The 10951-nt window shown below is 60.9% G+C and overlaps 1 protein-coding gene across 1 annotated transcript; it reads right to left on the bottom strand.

Annotated features, from left to right (window-relative positions):
* Positions 1-4608: 4608 nt before the first annotated feature.
* Positions 4609-10481, bottom strand: PGF (placental growth factor). Its single transcript, XM_075152432.1, has 7 exons — positions 10416-10481; positions 10206-10245; positions 9389-9585; positions 7845-7921; positions 6028-6057; positions 5876-5938; positions 4609-5115 (listed from the first exon to the last, which is right to left on the bottom strand). Exons 1-7 carry the CDS (start codon positions 10479-10481, stop codon positions 5094-5096), a joined length of 495 nt encoding a protein of 164 aa, XP_075008533.1. The 3' UTR covers positions 4609-5093.
* Positions 10482-10951: the final 470 nt, after the last annotated feature.

The raw sequence follows: 10951 nt of genomic DNA, 5'->3' as shown, positions 1-10951 counted from the left end.
GAGGAGGAAAGCTGGAATGAAATCCTAGTGATACCCTAAGAAAGACTGTGCTAAGATCAGTTGGGAAGAGGGAGGCACCTGCGTCTTTGTCCATCCCTTGCTAACCTATGGGCATGTCCCATTGCAAAAGGAAATGTTTCTAAAAAGGCGGTTTCACTTCAACAGGAGCTGGCCCCGTGCCGTGCCATCGCAGCCTCGCCAGCCTGGACCGTCACTGCGTTCAGCCCCTGCTAGAGCCGGTACTTGCTATGGAGCTGGCCCCAGCCTTTTCCAGGGAGCGACCAGTTGGCATCTGAGCCTGGAGCAGAGTGAAGGCCCCAGAGCCAGGCCAGGATGCCCAAGGGGGCACCCGTTCGTGGCTGACCCGTTACTTCGTACCCTGCGCACACTGATGGCGGGGGATCTCCCCTCGCTCAGCTCCCCGGGGCAGCTCTTTTGCGCAGCCCACTCTGTTAACAACAGAACACGAAAAGTAAAGCCTGTGCTCGCGGCTCAGCTCAGCATTCAACAACCAAACGCTCTCCTTCTTACGAAGACCATTTGCTTGGCAGTGCGAAAGGTGGATACTGCGCCTCAGAGGGCAGGTCTGGTAGGATGCAAAAGGGTCTGCTTTGTAAGACAAACCACTGCCCAAACGCGACCCACGTGCTTGGTTCTTTGGTTTCTTCTCAAAACACTTCCAGGTTCCTTTTTCCCAACAATCTCTACCAACAGAGACCAATTTTTTCTGCCCAGCCTGTTTATCCCCCCTAGTCTGTAGGGCCTTTGAATTCCCACCAGAGCCCGGGGCTCCTCCTTCAAGAGAAAAGTCTGAGCAGGCAAGAAGTGAAGCGGGGTCCAGGATGAGAGCAGGGACTCTGCCAGCACAACTCACCTGCCTGACTTCAGCAGATCCATGTGGGCCTGGAGAGGACAGAGAGCACAGGTAAACTACAAAACCCAGCATAAGGTATCTGTACAGGGGTTTGGATGTCGGGGTGATGGTGATAAAGAGATGTGTGAAGAGGAGTCGCTGGGAGGGGAGCAAAACTCTCGTGAGTTCATCGCCAAACACCTCCTCTAGCCTTCCCAGAGATAAACCAGCCGTTACCCAAAGTCACATCAGGATTGTATTTAAAGCATTTTATTGCTTCACACAGTAAAAGCTGTGTCCTCTCTGGTTGGAAAGAGAGGAGCTGGAAGAAGCGGTTTGACCTCCTTTTGGGAGCCCATAGCGGAACTTTGCAGAGCTGAGCAGGGCCGAGTTTGGGCAATGCTGGGGTCGCTCAGCCCTGAGCAGTCACACTGTGGGGCCAGCAAGGCGGAGGGACAAGGGCAGCGCAGAAGAGAGTGAGCTGAAGACATCAGCAAGAATTGCCCTGAGGACTGGCCTGCAAGGAAGAGCCTTGCAAGGGGAGAAGATGTGTACCAGCCTTGAGGCACAGTGGCCCTTTCCTGTGGGCTTCCCATGTCAGTGCTGTCTGGGGGATGTTACATTTGGGGGATTATTTTTAGATTAACCTGCTGAAGAGCCTGTGGCCCTTGTTGGGAAGTGGGAACTTCCAAAGCCAGACCGGCACTGAAAAATAACAGGGAGGGGAGTGAGAGCTGCCCTCTTTCTCACAACCTAAAATAAATGCACGAGAGCTGGCAAAAGCTTAAAACATGCTGAGACTGCAAACATTGCTGGCTGCAACAAGCAGAAAGATTATGCCCAACTTTATGAGGATGCAAAATCTTGTAAGCAAGAGGTTAGGACCTCAGCGCATCTTTATTTGCACGGAGACATACGGGACACCTGCGCCAGCATTTGCAGGGAGAAGCTGCTGGGAGACAGCGCTCCGCTGGCATCCCAGGATCGGGGAGGCCAGAGGTTACCAGCGAAGCTTTAACATCAGGGCTTCATCAGCTATGATGCTACATCTCTGGGCTGATCTCCACATCGCCTTTTCAGGTACTTCCCCAAAAATATGTGATGTTTTGTTCCTAGTGCAGCCTGGAGCCCAGCTTATGTTTTGCCTCCCCTATAACTCTCCTTCTAAACCATCTTGCTGCAGCTCTGGCTCCTAAAGCCTTATCAAACAAACCTTTGCTCTTTAAGGCTGGGAGACACAGGGAGCCCAGGGACGCTGATAACCCAGTGCTGCGCTGCTCCCGTGAGGCAGCGGCCTGTCCCCTGCCCTGGAGGGGAAGGATGGGGGATTTGGGAGCACCAGGGCTGGGGCACGTTTGCTGCCTGTCTATGGAGGACCAGCATGGGGTTGTTCTGCTCCCTGCTGGCTTTGGGGCTGGGGTCTGTCCCGGTCCCTTTACAAGGGAACCAGTCCCCTCCTACAGCCCCGCTCTGCAGTGCTTGGGGGACATGGGGGTCTGTAGATGTAGCTGACCTTGTCAGGGTGCTCAGGGGCAAGTCTGCCATGGCCAGGGAAGGCCGACAGGAGCTACTGGTGTAAGCCTCCAAAAAAGGCACAACTGGGAGCAACACAGCGGGGGGACAGGCAGACGGTGGCTGGTCTCCTTGGGAGGGCTGCAAGCCCCAAGGACAGGAGCCCCGCTCTCCCCCTTGGGACAGCAGGCCCCACCCTGACCCTCATGTCACTGTTGGGTGTGATGTCCTGCTGGAAGTCCCTGCTGCTCTGGGACAAGGAGCATCCTGGGTCCCAGAACTCTCCCCTCTGGCCGGGACATGCAGGGGCAGGGAAGGGAGCCAGTCCTCCCCCGGGCACATGATGCCTGCAGCAGCCCCGGGAGGGCTCGTGTGATGCAGGGGGAGAAGCAACACAGGGTGGCTGTGCGAGGCAGGCGCCCGGCCCCGCCGGCTCTGAGCAGAGCTGCCTGAAAACTCTCAGTGCCGAGCAGCAGCCAAAGAGGTGACGCCAGACACCAGGAACTGTTAGGAAAAGCCGCTGGGCGGGAGTTTGTTTGAATTTTTTTAACCCTAATCACCACTCTTGACAAACTTATGTTTATTAATTAACATCCTTGGGTTTATGTAATTTTCTTTTTAAAGGTTTAATATTACCGAGGTGAAACTTTTACTGTTAAAAACAATACAGAAATCATCACGTACGTCCCTCGAGCACTGCACACAGTTCTCCTTAGCCTCAAAGCGCAACCAGCCAGGCTGAAACGGCACGCAGGGATGGGGAGAGCCTGCACAGAGCAGGACAGGCCACCGGAGCTAGGGTGCCACGTGGCCCACACAGACCCTGAGTGGTGTGGGAAGGGGAGCAGCGAGTCCCCCTCATCCACAAGGCAGCCAAGGAGGAGCTTCATGGGCTGTTGTTGAGGCAGAGCCCATGTAGGCTGTGCCTCAGGACGCTGTGGATGCCAGAAGTAGAAATAGGGTCCAAAAGGGATCCAGAAAGCTCCTGGAAGATATGCGCAGGCTGCACGGGTGCAACTCACCCAGTCCATGCCATGCTGCGTGGTGGCAGTGTGGAGGTTCACATCGCTTCAACACGCACCACGGGCTGCCACATCAGATGTAGGGAGGAGCTGCCTTGAACCCCACACCTGCAACGTTAGGCTCCGCTCTTGTTCCTCAGTGCAGAATAAATCGCAGGTCACCTCGTTTGATGGTTTGATGGTAATGTTGAAGCCTTTGCACATCTTGCCCTCCAGCCTTTTGCTTGAAGCTTTCAAGAATAACCCTTGATTTTCTTTTAACCCCATGCCAGGGATGCCCCACAAGCATGCTGGTGCCCAACTCGCCCTTAGGGTTTCCAGCTATGTGCACTGCTCCGGGGTACGGCTTGCACAGAGCACCACGGGATGCATGTGGCAGCCAGCCCCAGCCCCCCTGCAGTGGGGGCGGGAAAGGGGAGAGGAAGACTCCCAGGGGCACTGCTTAAGGCACGCAGAAACAAGGGCTGGGGCTGCCCCCTGGACCTGGGCACGGCCCTGGCTGAGTGGGGAAAGCAGCACCCACAGCCACCTTGATGAGGGCCACCAGCACCCTACACACCCCAGGATGTTCCAGTAAGAGACGGGGCCCCCAGGCCAGCCTGCCCCCATGCCGGGTGAATGAGCCTTGGTGGGGTGTTTCTTGGGTGGGAAGCCCCACGGGCAGCCTGCCCCCCGCTGCCCTAACCTTGCATCAGCCCAGCCAGGGAGAAGGAAAGCCACAGGACAGCGAGCCAGACATTTGGACTGGGGTAAGAACGGGGTGGGGATGGTGAACAGGGAGAGGTACCAGTCCCACCATGGTGTGGAGGAGGAGGGCAGTTCCCTCAAGGGTCTCCCAGTACCCACTTGAGCTCCAGCACAGGTAGCCCCCAGCCTGGGAGCAGCTTGGTCCTGACCTGCTGGTTGCCGATCTCCAGCATGACACCAAGGGCAGCCCCTTGGGTGCTGCAGGAGTTGGTGCTGGGGACAAGCCCTGGGCCACCATGGGACTGCCCTCCTCCAGCCTGGGTAGGTGCCCTTGGGGAAGAGCCCTGCCTGCAGCTGCCGGAAAGCAGGCAGGAGTGCTCACACTGCCAGCTCCTGCATCTGACCACCAGGTTTTATTGAGCAGGGCAAGGCTGGGATGTGGCTGTGAGGAGCCCCAACAACCCCAATTCCCTCCCCTTCCCCACCAGGAGGGCTTCACAGGCAAGCTCCCTGGCACCCTCCTGGGCTGCCCCGTGCCAAGGCTGGGATGGACGCAGCCCTGCAGCTTTGCCTGCCCCAGGTTTCCTTCCTCCCCAGCTGCAGGGCCCTGGCAGGACAGAGCAGCTTTGCAGCTGCAGCCCTCCGAGCCGTCTCCGCTCACTCCCCACATCATGCTGTCCCCAGCCAGCCCCAGCAGCACGTCCACCTGCTCCACTCCTCGTTGCCTCCAGGATGCCCTTGAACACCAACACACTGCTTGAGCTTCTCATCTTCAGCCCCAGGCCTGGTCATGGGTCCTTTTGTCCCGCTGCCAACAGTGCAGACGGGGCAAGGGAGTCCTCGGTTCCAGGCTGTGTTCCCGTCAGGGCCAAGCAAGAGTCCAGTCAGCTCTTCCCCGCCAGAGTCGTGCTCCCCACCGCTGCTTGGAGGGGCACGGCTCCGCAAGTCCCCCACGCCGGGGGGAAACGCAGCTGGCTCAAACCCAGGCGGCAGGAGCGAGGCTGGGGGCAGAGCGCAGGCTACCTGCGCGGCGTGCCACATCTGCAAAGAGAGCACGGCACGGGGTGAGTGCTGCCAGGATGGGGAGACGGACACCAGGACCTCCAGGCTCACCCGCTCTGCCCCAGGTCCCCTCCCTGTGCCCCCGGCCTCTCCGGCACCGAACCATGAGGTGGGGACCGCAGGCAGCCTCTTCACGGGGAGGAGCGAGGGCGATGGGGCTGTAGGTGCTGGTTGAGCCCCGAGCAGCAAGCTTCAGACAAAACGGGGAAGTACAATGGGAAAGTGCCAGCCGCAAGCGCCGTACCCCAAAAGTGTCTGCAGTAAGAGTCCAGCCTGTGCTGTTACAGCAAGCAGTTCGAGACAGTCAGCTAAATGTAAGGAGGGAAAGGGTAGAGTAACCCAAACAATGGCTAGCCAAGGACTGCAGGAAGGACACAGCTGGCAGCAAGATGAGGCTGAAACTGGAAATTCATGGATCCAGGAAACCCAGGATGGTCTGTGATGGTGATAGAGCTACACACCATCAAGTCACCCAGCCCATCCATCCCCACCCTGCGTGGGACTGGCCAACTTTGAGCAGCTGAGCCTGGAGACTACCGAGCACCTATTGAGCCTTCAGTAAAAGGCCGATTTTCCCAGAGCTGCCCACTGTCCCCTCCGTCCTGTTTCTCCTGTGTCTGCTCTGCACAGACCCCTCACTGCTCACAGCATCAGTAAAGACCTAAAGGCTTAACGAAGCTGCTCGTCCCAAAGACATGAACCCAGAAGGCACCAGCCGTACCTGCCCCTGCTCACTTACAGTTCACAGTCTTTACGTCTCTTCTTGTCTTGTCTTCTCTTACCTCGGCCCTTGGACCTCCTCCTTCAAAAGGAAAGTACCACAAGAGAGGCTGACGTGTGGGAGATAAGACCACAACCCGAGCCGGTAACGCCACCCCTGATGTCGCTTACCTTCCCAACCTCATCAGGTCCTGCCGGGGCCTGCGGGGCAGGAAAAGGACAGAGTGAAGTGGTTACTCGGGCAATGCTGCCTGTTGAGCTGCTGGAGGTGGTTTATTGAGATGCTCAGTGCACACAGTCTACCTGTTCTCATTCGTGCATAAAACCTACCCAATATGACTTCTCTTCACGTTATCAATGCCTCAGCCAGGAGCTGATTGCAGTAGGCAGAGAGAAGGCAGAGACAGCAAAGGGGCAGGGGATGGTCGGCTTTGGTGACTCCCCTGGGGATGTGACATTTTGCCCATGAGGCCGGGATGCACAGGTTCGGTTTCAGCTGCTCTCAGTGACAGCTTTCATAGCTCAGCTGGTTAAACAAGATGCAACGTCCTGTGTAACACGTGGGATTTGCTGCAAAGTCTCAGTAGTGATTCTCAGACAACAGCTACGACATACTTGGCTTGAGCATCCCCTGTAGGGGCCAAGGCCAGGACGTGCACCACGCCTATGCTAAACTTCAAAGGGGAGCAATGTAAAGGTGTGGAAGGCAGCTTAGGGAGAAGCCAAAAGGTGCTGCAGAAGCAAGTGGTTTACACAGATTCAAAGGCAGCCTGCACAAGTACTCATAGGAGATCCCCTGGGAGTTACCCTAGGTAGGAAAACCACAACAGGCTCAGGAAATTCCCTGTGTGGAAAATAGCTGGAAGCGGGGGGGGGGGGGGAAGTAACACACATGCTTCTTCCCACTCCCTTTTCTGCATCCACCGACAGATGCTCCAGAGATGGCGCAGAGCTGGACAGGCCTTGGGTCTGCTCCAGTACAGCCGCTCTTACAACTGCAGGGGAATACCGACCCGGGGATGCTCAAGCTCTTCTTCCAGGCAAGGATCACATCTAACAGCTGCCCAGCAGTCTCAGTCCCCAGTTTTCGCAATACTAAATTGCCCTGGGGTCATGATGGAGGGCGAATGCCAGGACCCTCATGCAGGCGGTGCAGGAGAGGCTCTGCGGCGGGGACCGGCTGCGGGCAGCACCGGAGCCGCTCCCTGCTCCCACAGCATTGCAGCTCCCAGGCAGAGGCCCCGTCCTGCCCAGTCTCTCACCACTTCTGGGACACAGTGAGCACCCCGAGGGATTAACTACATGCCAGGAGTCTGGGGCAGGTTGGTGCTACGCATTCATCCCGGGCCAGTGCTGCATATCCATGCCAGGTTGGCACTGCACGTTTTAAGCTTTCATTTGTTGGCTTGGATACAAACCCCTGCTTCCCAGCCCTGGACGGGGCAGCCTCCCTTAAATGGAAGCCCAAGGCCCAGCCCTTCAGCTTTCTCTTTGGGCCATGGTCACGCTCAGGTATGCCAAGCCGTGGAGCTCCCTGCTGAGCCATCACCTTGGGCGCACTGCCCCACACCAAACACTTGCCTCAGAGCCACCAGCCTTGCTCCGTTACCCACAGACAGCTCCTCCGGCCAGAGGAGCACACGCCAGGCATGCCAAGGCAGCCGCAGGGATGGGGGGCACAGACATCCCTGCTCACAGAGCTGGGGTGCCGCAGCAGCTCCAGCCCTGCAGACAGTGCCTGGTGCCGGACCTGGCCGCACAATGCTATGCACCCCCTTGGCTGCGGGGAGCAGGCTGCAGAGGCGCGGTGCAACCTGCACCCAAGCGAGGGCCATAAGCACCAGCAAACCCCAGCGCAGAGACAGTGAGGGTGTCCCAGCATGGCCAGGGTGCCCCCAGGGCATCCTTGTCCCACACACAGGGTGAGCTGGCCAGGTCATTCTTGCTGGAGGGGCACAGGGGTGTAAAATGAGCCTGGGGGTCCCTACCTGCACTCGCACTGCTTGTGCTCGGTGAACGCCATCTCCACGTAGGGTGCCTCCCCACTCGGCTTTATCTTCAGGAGCTGAAAGAGGAGCAAAGGTTACTTCCCGGCCAGTGGCAGGAGGGGGCTGGAAGGGCTCCTGCGGCGCTGCCTCGCCACCCCAGCCTCTCGGGCAGACGCGTGTCTAACCTGTTCCTCGGGACCTCCGGCAGCGGAGACTCCACCTCCGCACACAGGCAGCACCAGCCAGGCCCAGCTGCCCCGGCAGCTTGGGAGGCTCTGCTAGTGCCGCCCCGTGTCTTCAGAGCTGTAATTTAAGTCCCGTGGTCTTGGGATTTCCCAGCCTTAGAGGAGAGTTTTCTGTCTCTGCTCTTGCGGAGAGTTTTCACATATTTGACCACTTTACGCACATCCCCTTTTCTGATGGAAATATGCCCCAGTCATGTTTTCCAGACCACTCCCGTTGCTGCTGCCTCCTCCTGGCCCCCTTTCCCGCAGCACCACGCCTGGCGTCAGTACCACGGTGTCTCCCGAACCCAGGGGTGCAGGATTTGCCCTGTCACATGTCAGTGTGACAGCCCACAGCCCAGCCCGCAGTTCAGGTTGGACATCCAGGGGCTTCATGGGGTATGTTCATCATTGGTGTGATCCACACTAGCCCCCGCAGAAGTGCCTGATGTTGCCACCCTGCACACGGCAGCGGGATCCCTCCTGTGGAGGGAGACCTGTGCTTGGGGAGTTGCCTCCCGTTCATGTCAGGCACTAGCTCCACCTCAGTCAAGATTTTTTGGAGACTCCCACCCTGCCTTCCAACATGCTTTCAACCCCTGAGGGACCAAAATCACTGGTGATTTATTGCAAGCACTCTCCAGTCTGTCACCCATGGCAAAGCAGGGCTTTTTCCTGCTCCCTGAAGCAGCAGCGGGTTGATCTCCGACAGCGCAGCGCAACGGCTGCAGTGTGAGGACAACGGCTGCCTGGCGCACGGGAAAGAACCGACCGGCAGCTTGTTCACGGCCCAGGATCTCCCACCCCACTTCGCACAGCTCCCACAGTGGGGACTGGAAACGCGGCTGGCGCAGCCCTTCACGCTCACCATGCCCCCAGCACACATTCACTGTCAGCACCACCGCGGGCATCTCCTGACACACGAGAGCCTCGCTTCTCCCTGCAATTCAGGGACAGCGCCTGCTTTGCCCCGGCAGGACAACTGGGACACCCCCAGCCCCACTGCAGGACAGGGAAGGTCTGGAAAGGCGACAGCAGTCAGCAAGATGGACCACGCAGAGAGGAGAGGGCAGGGAAGCAGGGAGTGAGGCCAGTGCCACCAGAGGTGTCACCTGGCCTCAGGGACAAGCCCAAAGAGCAGGGAGAGGGACCCTCCTGGTTTGGCATGCATTTGAGCAGTTGTGAGTAAGCCCCCTCCCCTGTTATCCATGCTGCTACCATGTCTGGAGGATGTGAAGCTGCAAGTTCACCCGCCTGGCGCTTGGCGAGGAGCCCACCACCTCCCCAGCGCAGCCACGGCCCTGCAGCAGCACTGCTTACCTGCATGGTGACCATGCTTGTCTCCACGGGGACACAGCGGAGACCCTCGTCCCCGCAGCAGCCTCCACAGCGCTGCAGGGAGACGCAGGAGGGTCTGAAAATGTACTCCACCTCGTTGGGGAATTCGGTAATGACATCCACCAGCTGCTCCAGAGGCCGGCAGAAACTACGATTCCAGATCTCCCGAAAGGTCAGGACTGCAAGAGACCGGGGTGGGGGGCTCTAAGGAGGCACTCCAGAGAGGCTGAGCCCAGCCGATCCACTGCCGGGGCAGGTGCAGCAGCCACGGTGGGGTCCTGCATCCATCACAGGGGCACAGGGATACAGAGGACCCCCTTGTGCCCCAGTAAGTCCATCACCGCACTGGTGCGGGGGCTCACACAGCCACCACATCCACCCCGATGGGCTCTTTCCCCACCTGCGCGCCAGCTCCGTCTCCTCCTTCTCAGGCTCCCCGCTTCCCCCCCGCACCCCGCCGCGACGGGGCTCCCCCGTCTCCCCTGCCCTCCCTCGGCAGGCGCAGAAGCCCAGCCCCGTAGCGGAGCGGACAACCGTCCCCTCGGTTTTCCCGGCGGGGAGAGCAGAGGGGAGCCGAAGCGGAGTGCCCGGTGCCGCGAGCGCCCGGGGCGGGCTGGGGGGAACAGGCTGCTCCGAGCCGCGGCACAGCTCCCTGCTGCCCCCCCGGGCATCGCCGCGGAGCTCCGCGGGGATAACGGCCCCGGGGGGGACCGAGCCCCCACCGGCCCTGCGCGCTGCCCTCCCCGGGCTGCCGCCTCCTCCCAGCCGGGGCACCGGCGGCCGCCCGCTGCCAACTCACCGGGCGGCTCCGCGCTGGCGGTCCCCCGCGCCTCCGGGGCCTGCAGGGATGGAAAGGCGAGCGCTGGCGGGGGCGGCACGGGGGGACCCGCCGCCGTCCCCCACCCAGCGCCGGGAGGAGCTGCCCCGGCGGCCACCGCCACCCAGGGCAGCGGCACCGGCGGGGCCGCCCGCCCCCGCTCCGACCCCCCTCCCGCCCCCCGGCTCTTACCGGGGCGGGCGGCGCCCCCAGCGCCCCGGCCACCAGCAGCCGCAGGAAGGCGCCGAGCAGCCGCATCGCCGCTCCCGCCGCCCCGGCACACCGACTCAGCGCCGCCGCTACCGCCCCGCCGCCGCCGGCATGCCGCCCCGCCGCCGCCGGGCCACCGGCCCCGCCGTGCCGCCTCCGCCGCCGCCGGGCCATGGGAGCGCGCCCCGCTCCGCCGCCGTATTTCACCGCCACCGCCCCGCCCCGCCCCCGCCCGCCCCGGCCCCGCCGCGGGGCGGGAGCAGGTGCCCGGCCCCGGCGGCCGCGAGGGCGGCCGGTGTCCCTGGGCTCGGCGGAGCCCCCCGCCTCCAGCCCCCGCACCGGCACCGGCCGTTTCCCCATCGGGCTGCCCCAGAGCTTCTAGGGACCAGCCCGTGCCCGGTGCGTCCCCGGGGAGCGGGAAGCTGTGTCGGGGCTCCTCGGCTGGCGGGGCTCCCCGGGTCCTGTCCACCTCTCCCAAGGTCGGTGTGTGCTGCCCTCTGCCCGTCCGGCCACCCCAT

The sequence above is a fragment of the Calonectris borealis genome, chromosome 5 (assembly GCF_964195595.1).
Source record: "Calonectris borealis chromosome 5, bCalBor7.hap1.2, whole genome shotgun sequence".
In the NCBI taxonomy this organism is placed as follows: Eukaryota; Metazoa; Chordata; class Aves; order Procellariiformes; family Procellariidae; genus Calonectris; species Calonectris borealis.
Note: the sequence above shows the minus strand (reverse complement) of the source record. Positions and strands in the feature narration are given on the sequence as shown.